Here is a 16,405-nt window from a genome sequence, read left to right as displayed (position 1 = left end):
TAGCCTCTCCCCCATGTTATTCAGTCTGTATATTGAGCAAGCAGTAGAGGAAACAAAAGAAAAACTTAGAGTAGGAATTAAAGCCCAAGGAGAAGAAGTAAAAACTTCGAGGTTTGCCGATGACATTGTAATTCTGTCAGAGACAGCAAAGGACTTGGAAGAGCAGTAGAACGGAATGGACAGGGTCTTGAAAGGAGGATATAAGGTGAATATCAGCAAAAGCAAAATGAGGATAATGGAATGTAGTTGAATTAAATCAGGCTATGCTGAGGGAATTAGATTAGGAAATGAGACACTTAAAGTAGTAAAGGAGTTTTGCTATTTGGGGAGCAAAATAACTGACGATGGTTGAAGTAGAGAGGATATAAAATGTAGACTGGCAATGGCAAGGAAAGTGTTTTGAAAGAAGAGAAATTTGTTGCACATTTGAAATAGTTTTAAAAATATGACAACAACAGCCAGAATGTTAAAAACTGCCAGAACATTAAAAACTGCCCAATGTTGTGAGCTAGATGGAATTATCTGGTTGTTTTTGCATTGCCATAGCAAATAACACAGAAGGTCTATTCAACTAATCGGAGATCATGTGTGATGCTGAATGGTTCTTTTGTGTTAGTCACTATGTCAACGCATAAACAATTGAATAGTTTGAGTGAGTTTCTAATGTTTGGCAGTTTTTGTTATTTTGGCTGGTTTATTGCTCTTTCAAAACTATTTTAAATGAGCTATTCGACTTTTAATAAAGTTGTATTATAATTTATATAGCATATGATGATTTCCTTTTTATACACATGTTGTTTGTGAATTTTAATCATTTTTACTGTGGATGACTTGAGGAATAGTAGGCAGAACTTCCTCTTTATAACATGCAGCCTTTGGCAACCAGACAGCAGTTGTTACAGGTACCCGTGTATATTACGGGGTGGCACACAAAATGTGTTACCAATTGTTGCTTTCACAATTTACGACGCACATTAGATATCCCGCTGGGATCTCTACAGTAGTACCAGCAGAGCTTGGAAAAACAAATGAGTTATGAAATGACGTGTAATTCACAATACTGCCGCTAGGAGACTAGTAAGCAACAATGGCTGACAATGGAAGACTGACGACACAGCAACGATTGGCAATTGTGTTACTTTTTCACGAAACGAAAAGCCTTGTTGTGACTCAGAGGCGTTTTTGACAGCAGTTTAACACACGACGGGTCCCTTGCAAGAAGACCATCCACAGGTTGTATGATAACTTTTTACATGAAGGAACAGTATTGGAAGCGAAGTGACCTCGGCCTTAGCCTGTTAGTTCGCCGGAGAATACTGAAGCGGTACGAGTTGCTGTACAGAGAAGTCCCGGGAAATCGTGTAGAAAGGCAGCAGTGCAACTGGGAATATCCAGACGCTCCGTTCAACGCATTCTTAAAAGTGACCTCCATATGTACCCATACAAGATGACCTGTGCACAGAAGCTCACTGAAGAACACAGGCAGCAGAGACTACTGTTTGCTCAGTGGGCGGAGGATAGGGAAGAAACTCTCAACAATGTTTGTTTGGTTTTCAGACGAGGTGCATTTTCATTTAGACGTTGTGGTTAACAAACAAAATGTACGCTTTTGGGCCACTGAAAACCCACAAGTGCTTCATGAATGACAACATTATGCTCCGAGGATTACAAAAAAAAAAAAAAAAAAAAAAAAAAAAAAAGGCTCTGAGCAATATGGGACTTAACTTCTGAGGTCATCAGTCCCCTAGAACTTAGAACTACTTAAACCTAACTAACCTAAGGACATCACACACATCCATGCCCGAGGCAGGATTCAAACCTGTGACTGTAACGGCCGCGCGGTTCCAGACTGTAGCGCCTAGAACCGCTCGGCCACCTCGGACGGCCGAGGATTACAGCGTGGGCAGCAATTTCCAGTCACGGACTTATTGGACCCTTTTTCTTTGAAGAAACTGTGAACAGCGAGCGTTATTTGAGCATGCTTCGCAATAGCTTCATTCCACAGCTTCTTGCTACTGCCTTGCCCTTCAACACGCAGTGGTTCATGCAAGTGGAGCAAGGCCACATACTGCAAACACTGTGTTGGAGTTTTTACACGAGCATTTCGACATGCGGATCATTTCACTCAGGTTTCCAGGTCGCTTCAATGATGGACAAAATTGGCCCCCCAATAGTCCAGACCTCAATCCATGTGACTTTTTTCTTTAGGGGTACCTAAAGGAAAAAATTTTCCCGAAATGTCCACGTGATTTAATGGAGCTCAGAAGACTTATTCTTTGAGCTTGCAGTGAAATTACGGAAGACATGTGCCGTAGGGTAATCACTAACTTCAGTGTTCATTTGAAGGAAGTTAGGAAATGAAATGGTGGACATATTGAGCATGTGCTGAGTTAGAACAAATCTCCATGGACGGCTCTTCATTGTAGTATATGTTCCTTTCAGATTGTATTGACAATAAAGTTTATATTTTAAAACAATGGTAACACATTTAGTGCACCACCCTGTATTTGATGGCTCCATGAACTGGCTGCTGCTGTCATCTGGGTTACTCATAATTTTTATTTTATATTATAACTTATGTTGCTTGTAAGTTAGCTCTTAATTTGGACAAATTTTGTCATATGAGACCCATTGTAATTAATGTATATTCAGAGACTTTGGTCTAAGGACTGGTTACTGGAATCAAAACTAAATAATTTATGGCAATTTTGACTGCTTTTTATTAAAATCGTAAGTGAGTCACTGTAGTTTCACAATTATGTCTCAGCTATGTATTTTTTTGGTAATATGAGCATTTTTTTCTTTTTAATGCCTAGGCAGCCATTTTTACCAAGGGAATGCAGCTTTACTGTGCAGTTAAATGATGATAGCATCCTCTTGGGTAAAATATTCCGGAGGTAAAATACTCACCGATTCGGATCTCTGGCAGGGACTACTCAGGAGGATGTCGTTATTAGGAGAAACAAAACTGGCGTTCTACGGATCGGAGTGTGGAATGTCAGATCCCTTAATTGGGAAGCTAGGTTAGGAAATTTAAAAAGGGAAATGGATAGGTTAAAGTTAGATATGGAGGGAATTAGTGAAGTTCGGTGGCAGGAGGAACAAGACTTTTGATCAGGTCAATACAGGGTTATAAGTACAAAATCAAATAGGGGTAATGCAGGAGTAGGTTTAATAATGAATAAAAAAATAGGGGCGCAGGTAAGCTAGTATGAACAGCTTAGTGAATGCATTATTGTAGCCAAGATAGACACGAAGCCCACGCTTACCACAGCAGTACAAGTCTATATGCCAACTAGCTCCACAGATGAAGAAGAGATTGAAGAAATGTATGATGGGATGAAAGAAATCATTCAGATAGTGAGGGGAGACAAAAATTTAATAGTCACGGGAGACTGGAATTCAACAGTAGGGAAAGAAAGAGAAGGAAAAGTAGTAGGTGAATATGAAATGGGGTAAGGAATGAAAGAGGAAGCTGACTGGTAGAATTTTGCACAGACCATAACTTATTCATAGCTAACACTTGGTTCAAGAATCACAAAAGAAGGCTGTATACGTGGAAGAGACCTGGAGACACTGGATGGTTTCAGATAGATTATATAATGGTAAGACAGAGATTTAGGAATCAGGTTTTAAACTGTAAGACATTTACAGGGGCAGATGTGGACTCTGACCATAATCTATTGGTTATGAACTGTAGACTAAAATGGACAAAACTGCAAGAAGGTAGGAATTTAAGGAGATGGGACCTGGATAAACTGAAAGAAGCAGACATCGTAGAGAGTTTTAGAGAGAGCACTAGGGAATGATTGACAAGAACAGGGGAAAGAAATACGGTAGAAGAAGAATGGGTAGCTTTGAGAGATGAAGTAGTGCAGGCAGCAGAGGATCAAGTAGGTAAAAAACCAAGGGCTAGTAGAAATCATTGGGTAACAGAAGAGATATTGAATTTAATTGATGAAATGAGAAAATATAAAAATGCAGTAAATGAAGCAGGCAAAAAGGAATCCAAACGTCTGAAAAATGCGATCGACAGGAAGTGGAAAATGGCTAAGCAAGGATGGCTAGAGAACAGATGTAAGGATGTAGAGGCATATATCACTAGGGGTAAGAGAGCTACTACCTACAGGAAAATTAAAGACACCTTTGGAGAAAAGAGAACCACTTGTATGAATATCAAGAGCTCAGATGGAAAACCAGTTGTAAGCAAAGAAGGGAAAGCAGAAAGGGGGAAGGAGGACATAGCGGGTCTATACAAGGGTGATGTACTGGAGAGCTGTATTACGGAAATGGGAGAGGACATAGATGAAGATGAAATGGGAGATACGATACTGAGTTTCACAGAGCACTGAAAGACGTGAGTCAAAACAATGCCCCGTGACTTGATAGCAGTCCATTACAACTACTGCTAGGCTTGAGAGAGCCAGCCCTGGCAAATCTCTGCCATCTGGTAAGCAAGATGTATGAGAAAGGTGAAATACCCTGAGACTTCAAGAAGAATATGATAATTCCAATCCCAAAGAATGCAGGTGTTGACAGATGTGAAAATTACCGAACTATCAGTTTAATAAGTCACAGCTGCAAAATACTAACAGATGTTCTTTGCAGATGAATGGAAAAACTGGTTGAAGCTGACCTTGAGAAAGATCAGTTTGGATTCCATAGAAATGTTGGAACACGTCAGGCAATACTGACCTTACGACTTATCTTAGAAGAAAGATTAAGAAAAGGCAAACCTACGTTACTAGCATTTGTAGACTTTGAGAAAGCTTTTGACAATGTTGACTGGAATACTCTCTTTCAAATTCTCAAAATTTTCAGAGGTCGAATACAGGGAGCGAAAGGCTATTTACAATTTGTATAGAAACCAAATGGCAGTTCTAACAGTTGAGGGGCATGAAAGAGAAGCAGTGGTTGTAAAGGGAGTGAGACAGGGTTGTAGCCTATCCTCGATGTTATTCAAACTGTATGTTGAGCAAGCAGTAAAGGAAAGAAAAGAAAAATTTGGAGAAGGTATTAATATCCATGGAGAAGAAATTAAATCTTCGAGGTTTGTTGATGACATTGTAATTCTGTTAGACAGCAAAGGACCTGGAAGAGTTGTTGAACAGGATAGATAGTGTCTTGACAGAAGGATATAAGGTGAATATCTATAAAAGCAAATCAAAGATAGTGGACTGTAGTGAAATTAAATCAGATGATGGTGACTGAATTACATTAGAAAATGAGACGCTTAAAGTAGTAAATGAGATTTGCTATTTGGGGAGCAAAATAACTGACGATGGTCGAAGTAGAGAGGATAGAAAATGTAGACTGGCAATGGCAAGGAAAGTGTTTCTGAAGAAGAGAAATTTGTTAACATCGAGTATAGATTTGAGCGTCAGGAAGTCTTTTCTGAATGAATTTGTACGGAGTGTAGCCATGTATGGAAGTGAAATGTGGACGATAAATAGTTTAGACAAGAAGAGAATAGAGGCTTTCGAAATGTGGTGCTACAGAAGAATGCTGAAGATTAGATGGCTAGATTGCGTAACTGATGAGGAGGTACTGAATAGAATTGGGGAGAACTGGGAATTTGTGACACAACTCTAGTAGAAGAAGGGATCAGTTGGTAGGACACATTCTGAGGCATCAAGGGACCACCAGTTTAGTACTGGAGGGTAGCGTGGAGGGTAAAATCGTAGAGGGAGACCAAGAGATGAATACACTAAGCAGATTCAGAAGGATGTAGGTTGCAGTAGGTACTTGGAGATGAAGGAGCTTGCAGAAGATAGGGTAGCGTGGAGAGCTGCATCAAACCAGACTCTGGTCTGAAGACCAAAGCAACAATACCCACGCTCTGCCAACTAGTTGTGACAGATACCAATTGCTGTGCCGGCGCACAGAGACCTGCAGCGTGACAGGGCAGCACTGCAAGTAGCCCAAACGGCGATTGTAGGGGCCACGATAGACCTATTGAGTGTCCGTAAATGGACCTCGATGTGTTATCCCGCCAGCACTGAATTTGAGACACGCCACGACCGGTGCCTGGCAGTCACAGATGACATGCCGACCTAGAGACTGCCACCATATGAATCGAACATTGAACATCGAGCATCTGGCTGTCCACTGCGAAGCAGTCTCGCGGAACTCTGACACCGGGACTTTCATATTTACTGGCTTCTTATAGTGTTAGTACTGTCAGACAGCCGTCCCAAAAACTGTGATCCTTTGCTGTATGTTGTAACATCCAATGAATTTGTTAAGTAACGGACAGGTCATATAAACTGTTCATACATTACTTACAAGCAGACCACAGATTGTTACTGTGTCAACAAGTTGTTGTTATGACTGCCTCTGGTGACTGAATAGTTTTCTTATTCCTTGTCTACCTGAGGGTGAGTTCTTGCATACTGAATGCTTGTGTGGACAGTTCACTGGTATGTACAGGGTGACAGAGAATAACGGGAATGTTTGAAATGATTGGTGGCAACTACAGGCAGGTGGCAGCACTGTGGGTTCGTGACAGTTAGCAAGTAAACAGTCCACCATTTCAGTAATCGTCATCAGTGGAACGGACAACAGCATGCGTTGGCCATAAAAATGTTTTATAAAAACAATGGTAGTTTGGCAGCAGCGGAGAGGGTGTTTCGACATTTTTATAATTTAGGATGTCACGATGCCGTTGTGTCGAAATAGGCGATAAAATGTTGGATTAATAACTTTGAAGAGACTGGATCTGCCCTCGAGAAGAAACCGACAGGATGACCGAGAAGTGTGCGTTCTCCAGCGAACACTGAGTCTGTCTTACGGAGCCCACGGTGTTCAATTCGTGAGCGAGCAGCACTGGTTGGAATGTCTCGGGAGAGTGTTCGCAGAATTCTTCATCTCAATTTAAAATTTCATCCACACATACCGCACGTGGTGTAACAATTGAAGGGCAATGATTACCAGTTACGATTAGGATTCTGTCAACAAATGATAACAAAAATAAACAATGGCATTGGATTTCTAAACAAGTTTTGGATGTCAGATGAGGCACATTTTCCTCTCACAGGCTACGTGAATTAACAGAACTACCATTACTGGGCAAACAAAAATCCTAAAGACGTTCGTGAGCACTCCTTACACACTAGTAAAGTGGCAGTACGGTGTGGTATTTCATCGCACGGTATTATCGGACTGTATTTTTTTGCAAATGAGCAGGTAAACACAATAACTGCAACGCCGATCGTTATGTGGTGATGTTACGAACTTTCCTTACACCTGCAGTGAACAACTTTCCAAACATTGAAGAAGCCTGGTTTCAACAGGACAGAGCAACATCACACACTGCCCACCAATCGATGACATACGTGCGAGAATTGTTTGGCAATTGTGTGATCTCACGATTCGGTAAGATTCCCTGGCCCCCTAGATTGCCAGATTTATCCATTTGTGATTTTTTCTTGTGGGGCTACCTCAAGAGCAAAGTCTACACGACTAGACCAAGATTCCTGGATGAGTTAAAACAGAGAATTCAGGATGTAATTCACAGTATCCCAGTTGAGATGTTGCAGTGCTCAATGGGGAATCTCAAAAACAGGTTTCACGAATGAATTCGTACAGGACGACACCATCTAAAGGACGTAAATTTAAAAAAATGATAAATGCCATCTATGTTTCGTAAATGGCAAAGTTGTAAGGCTTCAATTACTATGAATGCATATTATTTCCTTCATCACTTCTAGTTTTATTGGATTGTGGATATGTTCCCACTTTTCTCTGTCACCCTGTACTACTCATTGGCACTGTAGGTTGGTTCCTCCCATCACCTAGATAATATGTCTCTTTTATTTTATGTCATAACTAATGTGTGATATGTTCTACATGACCCATTTTAAATGTTGTGTGTTTCAGAGCCTCTGGCCTGAAGATAGTCCCATAAACCAAAACTAGTCACTGTAATCAAGAACAAATTATTCATTGTTTAAAATGTAATAGATTGTTGGCTACAAACTACATCTATGAACAAATGTAATGTACTGTGATGTGGTTAATATTCCTGTATTGCTTCAGCAGGTGTCTGTGAGATATACATGTATGAACCCCACGCATAACTCTACTTTCTTCGACAACATGTTGTCAATTTGTGCAAAATGAGTTAATAGCTTCAACAAAACCATCGTTTACTGTTTTCATTGCTGCTGCTTCTTTGCTTGGGTCAACAATAATACTTGTACTACCTTTTCAATAAAAAACAAAAAATAAAAATCTGCGTCCCAATTAAAAAATATAATGAAATGATGGCAGCAATGTATACCTCTATCAGAATTACAGCACACTGAAGTCGTGTTGGCACTGCAGCTGTACGAGGTGGAGCGGGCGGAGACGGTGCCGTGCTCGGTCGTACTGACGCCGACGTCGGTGCTCACGTGCCGCGAGCACTGGTGGCCGCGCTGGGTGGGCGTCGGCAGCCCCGGGGGCGGCGCGGAGGGGCGGCGCGGGCGGGCGGAGACCCTCGCCCGGGCGCCGCTCGCCGACATCACGTCCGTCACGGTCGCCACCGACAGTGACAGCTGGTGCATCCTGGTGAGTCTGGAGTGCTCTGGGGTAGCCGTGGTACTTTTAAAAAAATGCAATGTGAGGTGGATACAAAAGGCTGTTCAGTTTTTTACAAAAGCCTCTATTTAGCAGTCCGACAGTAGTTAAGCAGGATTTTCGTAACTGGGTAAGCTGATCCACACGTCACGTGTGTCTCGGTAATTTGCACCGTAATTTGGCACGCTAAATCGAATCGGGGTGTGCCACGAGATGTTGCGTCTCTTGACAGATCGAAATATTGCAGAGCAGAACACGACATCACGAAACAGACATAGTGTTCGGTGTAGCTACTACTTTGAGTGTGAGGTTGCTGTTAGATGTGTATGAAAGAAGTTTAACTTGTACGTCTCACATTTTTGTTCTTGACTCGGCCCTCAAACCTGCAATTACTACTTTAAATTATAAAGCAATACTATTTCTTCTACACTGCATTTTAGTAATGAACTTTCCATGCCTGTCGTAAGTTAACATGTGATATATTTTCCTATCTTTCAAATCCGTCAGCAACTGCACTCCAGTGCTATGCTAATGTCTCAAGTTACAAGACTCTTTTCATTCTGAAAAGTTCTTGTAGCTCCATTTGCCTCTCTCTGTCTCTCTCTCTCTCTCTCTCTCTCTCTCTCTCTCTCTCTCTCTCTCTCTCTGTGTGTGTGTGTGTGTGTGTGTGTGTGTGTGTGTGTGTGTGTGTGTGTGTGTGTCCAACTTCTTTTTCTCTTTGCCTCAGTCCATCTTTACTTCACACTTTCACCTTCTACACACATAAAAAAAAGTTTTGCATCACCTCGGTTGTGAGAGATCGTAACCTGTACAGAAAATTGGAATAGAGATCAACATAAAAGTCATTTCCACCCTTTTTATTGCTCATGAAAACCACACATTGCATGTTGTACCACCATACAGCGAGACCTTCAGATGTGGTGGTCCAGATTTCTGTACACACCGCTACCTCTGATACCCAGTAGCACGTCCTCTTGCATTGATGCATGCCTCTATTCGCCGTGGCATACTATCCACAAGTTCATTAAGGCACTGTTGGTCCAGATTGTCCCACTCCTCAATGGTGATTCAGCGTAGATCCCTCAGAGTGGTTGGTGGGTCACATCATCCATAAACAGTCCTTTTCAATCTATCCCAGGCATGTTCAATAAGGATCATGTCTAGAGAACATGCTGGCCACTCTAGTCCAGCGATGTCATTATCCTGAAGGAGGTCACGATGGGGGCGCAAATTGTTGTCCATGAAGATGAATGCCTTGCCAACATGTTGCCAATATGGTTGCACTATTGGTCGGATGGCATTCACGTATCGTACACCATTGCAGCACCTTCCGTGACCACCAGCAGCAAACGTCAACCTCACATAATGCCTCCCCAAAACATCGGGGAACCAAAACATCATAACATGACGTCCTGTGGCTCTACAAAAAAGATTATTCAACACGGTGGTGTTGCTGTCAGGGTTCCTTCGAGCCATAATCCATAGGTAGCAGTCATCCACTGCAGTAGTAGCCCTTGGGCGGCCTGAGCGAGGCATGTCATTAACAGTTCGTGTCTCTCTCTATCTCCTCCATGACCGAACAACATTGCTTTGATTCACTGCGAGACGCCTGGACACTTCACTTGTTGAGAGCCCTTCCTGGCATCAAGTCACAATGCAAACATTATCAAATCGTGGTATTGGCCATCTAGGCACGGTTGAACTATACACAATACGAGCCGTGTACCTCCTTTCTGGTGGAATGACCCCCTCTGTCTAATAGGTGCTTTGCTCATGCACGGTTGTTTGCATCTTTGGGCGGGTTTAGTGACATCTCTGAACAGTCAAAGGGACTGTGTCTGTGATACAATATCCATGGTCAACATCTATTTTCAGGAGTTCTGGGAACTGGGATGATGCAAAACTTTTTTTGATGTGTGTATCATCTCTGGACTGAATCTGGCACAGACTTCATATTGCTGGACAATAGTGCCCGACCTCATACAGCACAGGTGGTTGATGTATTTTGGAAACAGAAGATATTGGACACATGGTGTGGCTTGCAGTAAGTTGAATCCCATAGAGCATGTGTGAGATGCATTAGGGACACAGTTGCATCATGCCAGAATCCACCAACCACTCCCCAAGACTTGCGAGCAGCTCTGCGGGAAGAATGGGTGTTATTGCCTCAACGTGAGACCAATGACGTCATTCACTGCATGTCCTGTCGTTGTCAGGCCTGTACTGCTGCCAGAGGTGGTCACACCCCAATCTGAGTGCATTAACCAGTTGTTGGAATCTGTGTGTAAATCTGTTAAGGTGGAAAAAACGAAGAACATTTTTGTCTACCATTATGCGTGTTGCAGTTGTTTAAATTCTGTATTCTTTATATTGTTTCTACTTTACTATCACACGAGTATACTGTTTTGTGGCAAAATAAATGCAACCTTGCAAAATTTTGGTTTGTTGCTTTAATTTTGGGCACCAATATAGATCCATTACATTCAACACAAAACAAAACGAATAGATTCCCTCCAATGAACTTCTCCTTAAAAATCCTTAAAAATAAAAATAAAAGTAAAAATAAAAATGATTTTGTCAGTGCCAAGGCTCATGGTGACTGTCTTTTGCAATTCTTGAGCTATGATATTTATAGATTGCTATTTTGCCCAACTTTTTTTCAATACATGACATCAGCAACTGTCACTGCTGGTAATATTGATATCAAGCACAGTTCTACAGTGAATTTATAACTACTTTAAGTACCTTGCAAAGGGTAAATGGAACATTTTCATATTGTGCTACATCAGGATCAATTTCACAAGAATTTATTAAAAGCTCCAGTTGATGAAGCTAAGGGTTCTCTTTCACCAGGACAGTGTGCACAACCACAACCACACATCTGTTTTTCCGTGGCAAAATTTATGGAATTAAGCTACAAGCTGCTACCTACCCACCACACTCTCCATGTTTATCTTGGAGTGACTTCTGCATCCTCACAGACCTCAAACATTGATTCGGTCAGAAGAAATTTGTGGCCAGTGAAGACATAGTGCTTGAAACAAACTTCTATTTTCCCTACTTTGAAAAATAGTATTTCTTGGAAGGATTAAAAAAATAGGTACTGAACTGAAAGGATAGAATGTTGAGAAAATAAAGTGTTTCTTTTATAACATTATTCTGTATACAAAAGTCACAGACTTATCAGTCTACCCTCGTAAGTAATGGCTATTCATTCTGCCTCCTGGTAACTTTATTTTACTTCGGTGACGGTACGTGTGCCCCTGTTGCAGGAGTTCTCGTGCCGCGAGGTGCACGCCACGAGCGGAGACTGGGTGCTGTACTTCGCGTCGCCGCGCGAGATGATCGCCTTCAGGGAGGCCCTGCGCACGCTCTGGCCTTCCGTGTCGAAGGTAGGTCGGCTGCTCGGCTGTGCTGGCAGTTCTCGTATTTTATGTCACTTCTGAATGGCAATTCTGAGTGTGCAGTGTCTGTCGTGCGACTGTGCTTCACGAGATACTGCACGGGATGCAGAGTAGATTGTGGGCAGGACAGAACAGGTGATTGTCGCAGGGACGATATGGAAAGGAGAAATTGCTACTTGTCACACAGAGGAGACAGTCAGTCACGGAAGGGCATAATAAATAAGAATGCTATATATTATAATCTTTCTGTAGTTCAGGACCAAAATCGTATACATTAATACTGTTTAAATGAATGCTTTGCCATTTGACTGTATAGGTTGTTTGTGCAATAGAAAAAACAATCTATACAATCAAATGGCAAACTTTCATTTGAACAATATTAGATATATTTTTGAATGAAGGCATGTCGCTTGAGGCTGTTAAAACATTATTTATTCCAATTGCAGTTTTGACAAATGGTCATCGTCAAGTGTTGTTAAAGCAGTCGGTCATCAAATAGAATACACTCTAGGTAGAAAATTATCAAATGTTTAAAAATAAAAATTTGACATTAGTTATGTTAGGTGATGGGACCCACTCAACAACATAAGGTATCACAAGCTGGAACGTAGTTCCCAGCAGGCCGCTGTGGATGAACGGTTCTAGGCACTTCATTTCGGAACTGTGCTGCTGCTATGGTTGCAGGTTCGAATCTGCCTCAGGCATGGATGTGTGTACTGTCCTTAGGTTAGTTAGGTTTAAGTAGTTTTAAGTTCTACGGGACTGATGACCTCAGATGTTAAGTCCCATAGTGCTCAGAGTCATTTGAATCATAGTTCACAGCAGTGTATGAGGTGCTACCCAAAATATCTGGAATTTCACTGTGAAAATTGGAAAACTGTACTTACATCCTAATTTCCTCTGTCACCTTCAGAGTAGTCACGTCAGTCTTGTAAGGAATGATCCCAGTGTTGTTCCCATTTTTTGAAGCAACCCTGGTAGTACGCAGTATTTTCATCTTCAGGGATAGGTAGAAGTAGGACGGTGCTAGGTCTGGAAAGTAGGGAAGGTGGGACTCTGGCCATTTGTGCCAAACATTATTCCTTAGTCACCTCAAAGCCATTCAGTAAAGTTGTCCGTTCATAGGCTGACCGAGTGGAACAAAATTATGCACTATTCCCCATATGTCAAAAAATACGATCGGTACTGACTTCGTATCACTGCGATCTTGTCGACCTCGCCCTTTTTTGGCCTCAGAGAAGATGGCATTTTCCATCGTGATGACTGTGCGTTGTTTCAGTGTTGTAACCACAGACCCGAGATTCACCAACTGTTATGACTCTAGATAATGATTTTGGACACACTCGAACTCTTTGTTGCAGCTCAGTGCATATTCAAATCCTGAGGTTTCGTCAGTCGATTCTGTGAAGATGAGCGACATACTCGTCGTACATTCAGTTCCTCGGCTAGAATTTGTTGACACGTACCGTACGATAGCCCGAGTCTCACCGTGAATTGTCTGCCCTCAGTCTCCGTGAATCAGCTCGCGGACTTTCGTGATCGTTTTCGGTGTCATGCACATTGAGGGTCGAGCAGAATGTTTGTAGTCTGCCACAAATTGTCAGCCTTTGTCGAAGAGCTCGAACCACTCAAATTTTCTTGTTCGACTCGGTGTACTCTCACCGAATGCCTCTGTCAGCAAGCGTGGGTTTCAGCTGCAGTGTTGTTCAACTCAAAACAGAATTTGATGCGAATCCGTTGCTCCTTCACATTATCCATTTCACAATTCACAGTAGCACTGAAACACGTCCTGACACGCACCACTACAACTCACAACTGCACGTGGAAAAAATGACACAAGTTTGTGCCACAGTAACTGACACGTGTATCTCGATACATATAGTGGTGGAATGCCGTGCTGCTACCGGTTCGACAGTGAAATTCTCGGATATTTTGGGTAACATCTCATAAAACCAAATAACTTCCGTGGGAACTGCCGTCCACACACCACATGAAAAAGCAGATAAAATACTCTCTCTCTCTCTCTCTCTCTCTCTCTCTCTCTCTCTCTCTCACACACACACACACACACACACACACACACACACACACACATATATGACCACTGTCATCTCTGGGACCCAAGGCCTGACAGCACTTTGTCTGAGGTGAATAGCAGTCTTTGCTGGGGAGGGTAGTGGGGTGCAAAGGTATACAGGGTTTGAGAAAGTGGGGAGACGGTTGTTACATATGCCTCATGATGACAGGGTGCAGGAGGTCGAGCAGTCAGGATTAGATAGTGGGCATCCAGGGCTGTCGTTAAATGACAAAACAGGAAATTAGGTACAATAAAGAGGATATATTTCAATGTACGGTGTACAAGGGGCGCACCTAGGGTCGGAAGTTACCAGGTTTAGGTCAGTCTAGGAGGTCGAACAATTAACTGAAATGGGCAACAGAAGGGAAAGTGGTCCATGTTAACTTACGTTGGTGGCTGGTCGTGAAAAGCAGAGCCAGAGGCTCTGCCTTCCAAAAAGATGTCTGTTCTGCTCGACGTCTGGATTACAAGAGAGAGAAGCAACTGCAGAACACTCCAGCATCCACAAACGTGATTGGTATCCTACGCACGCTATTGGTTAAAACCAGTGGTGTGAATTCGCTAGCAGTTTCAGCAGAGGGCTCAAGGCATCTCTTGTCAGCAGCTTTAACTGGACAGAACTGCCTCAATTTTCAAAGACAATCCACTTGTGTCACGTAGGCACGGCATAAGTTACTCAGGGGGAACACTTGTAAAGATCTGACTGGGCCTTTGAAATAAAATTTTTTTACACCAAATCCCAAAAATATTACTTGACTGGCTGCCACCGTGTACAGGGGGTACAGAAGAGACGTGGGGCTGGGAGATGCGACAATAGCGGGGTAGGGGTGGGGGAATATGCTGTGCTGCCTGTGGCAGTGTCAGGGCAGGGCTGCTAGCTGCTGTGTGATTGGGAGGGGGGGGGGGGGGGTGTTATGTTGGTTTGTCGGGCAGTTAGAAAGTGTGGGCTGGGAACAGGGCGTAAGAAGTAGATGGATATGTTTGTTTTACAAAATGGGACCCTAGAGGAAAAAGAAAGTCATAAGTGCCATTGTCATGGGCAACACAGGTGCCAAAAGTTAAAAAGATATTCAAAAGGACCAGGGCAGCAGTCAGAAAATGCAAACAACTAAGGAAGATGACCCAAGGCTGACACTGTCCCGTGTCTGTGTGTCTGTCTATACCCTCTTTCGTGCTTTGTGGCTGCTGGCAATATATACAGTATGATGCAGGAACTTCCTTATTTAAAAAAAAAAATTGAAATGGAAAATATTGGAGATATCAGTTTAATTCTGTTTTCCTTGCATAGAGGAACATTTAAAGTGTTTTATTTCATTAGGTTTTCAAAATAATATCTTGAAAGTTTCCTCCATTTTGCACAATGCATTTGGGGAGTCAGACTGTTAAATTTTGGTCTTCTTGTCGAGGCTGTCTCTGTTGGCTATAGTAACACGAATATTATTCTGCTTCTCACCCGGGGCATTGAATGATTGGTATACACTGAGGATTTAAGATGATCCCTTAAGAAAAAGTCACAGGGGCTAAATCTGGTGAGCATGCTGGCCACTGAAGATCTGCACTCGGAAAGATGAGACGGTAGGGGAAGTTTTTGTGGAAGGGAGTCGACAGTTTTACCACGTTAGCCGTGGCACCATCTTGTTGAAACCAGTCGTCCACCAATATCAATTTCGTCAAGTTCGGGAAGGGAAAAACTTCTCGATCATCTGGACATAACTCTCACAAGTGAAAGTAACTGTCCTGTTGTTTTCTTTGAAAAACCGTGGGTCAGTAATGCCAATTTTGGATATTGCGCACCAAAGAGTCTCACGTTCTGTATGCAGGGATGCTCGTGAAGTTCTCAGGGGTTTGTGCCATTCCAATATCACATGTTTTGTTTATTCACACATCCAGACAAATGAAAAGGTGCCTCATCATGTAAGAACACGAGGGTGTCCTGAGGCAGTTTTTCAGTTGAGGCTTCACGTCACGTGCATGCTTTTGTGAAACAGTATCGTGTGCATTAAGTGTTTGAACCACTGCCAGTTTGTAAGGCTGAAGTTTCAAGTCTTCAAGAAGAATACTGGTGAGGTGGCACTGTGGTTAGCACACTGGACTCTTATTCAGGAGGACCACAGTTCAAACCCGCATCCGGCCATCCTGATTTAGGTTTTCCACAATTTCCCAAAATCGCTCCAGGCAATTGCTGGGATGGTTCCTTTGAAAGGGCGCGGCCAATTTCTTTCCCCATCCTTCATAATCCGATGGGACCGATGACCTCGCTGTTCGGTCCCTTCCCCCATACTGTCCAACCGACCAACCGACATGAAGAATTCGCCTCAGTGTGCAATTAAAAATTACAATAGCATCTGCATGTTTGCGTGCACAT

At 42.5% G+C, this 16,405-nt stretch overlaps 1 protein-coding gene across 1 annotated transcript in view; it reads left to right on the top strand.

The window, feature by feature from the left end:
• The window catches only part of LOC126212672 (pleckstrin homology domain-containing family M member 2), a 282,889-nt gene that overhangs the window by 220,223 nt on the left and 46,261 nt on the right, over nt 1-16,405 (top strand). Inside the window, exons 16-17 of the mRNA XM_049940093.1 lie at nt 8,326-8,550; nt 11,832-11,951. Coding sequence (XP_049796050.1) covers nt 8,326-8,550; nt 11,832-11,951 — 345 coding nt within the window. The remainder of the gene's footprint in view (nt 1-8,325; nt 8,551-11,831; nt 11,952-16,405) is intronic.

This window comes from Schistocerca nitens, chromosome 11 (assembly GCF_023898315.1).
Source record: "Schistocerca nitens isolate TAMUIC-IGC-003100 chromosome 11, iqSchNite1.1, whole genome shotgun sequence".
NCBI lineage: Eukaryota > Metazoa > Arthropoda > Insecta > Orthoptera > Acrididae > Schistocerca > Schistocerca nitens.
The sequence above is the reverse complement of the archived record's forward strand: the minus strand, read 5'-3'. Positions and strand labels throughout refer to the sequence as shown.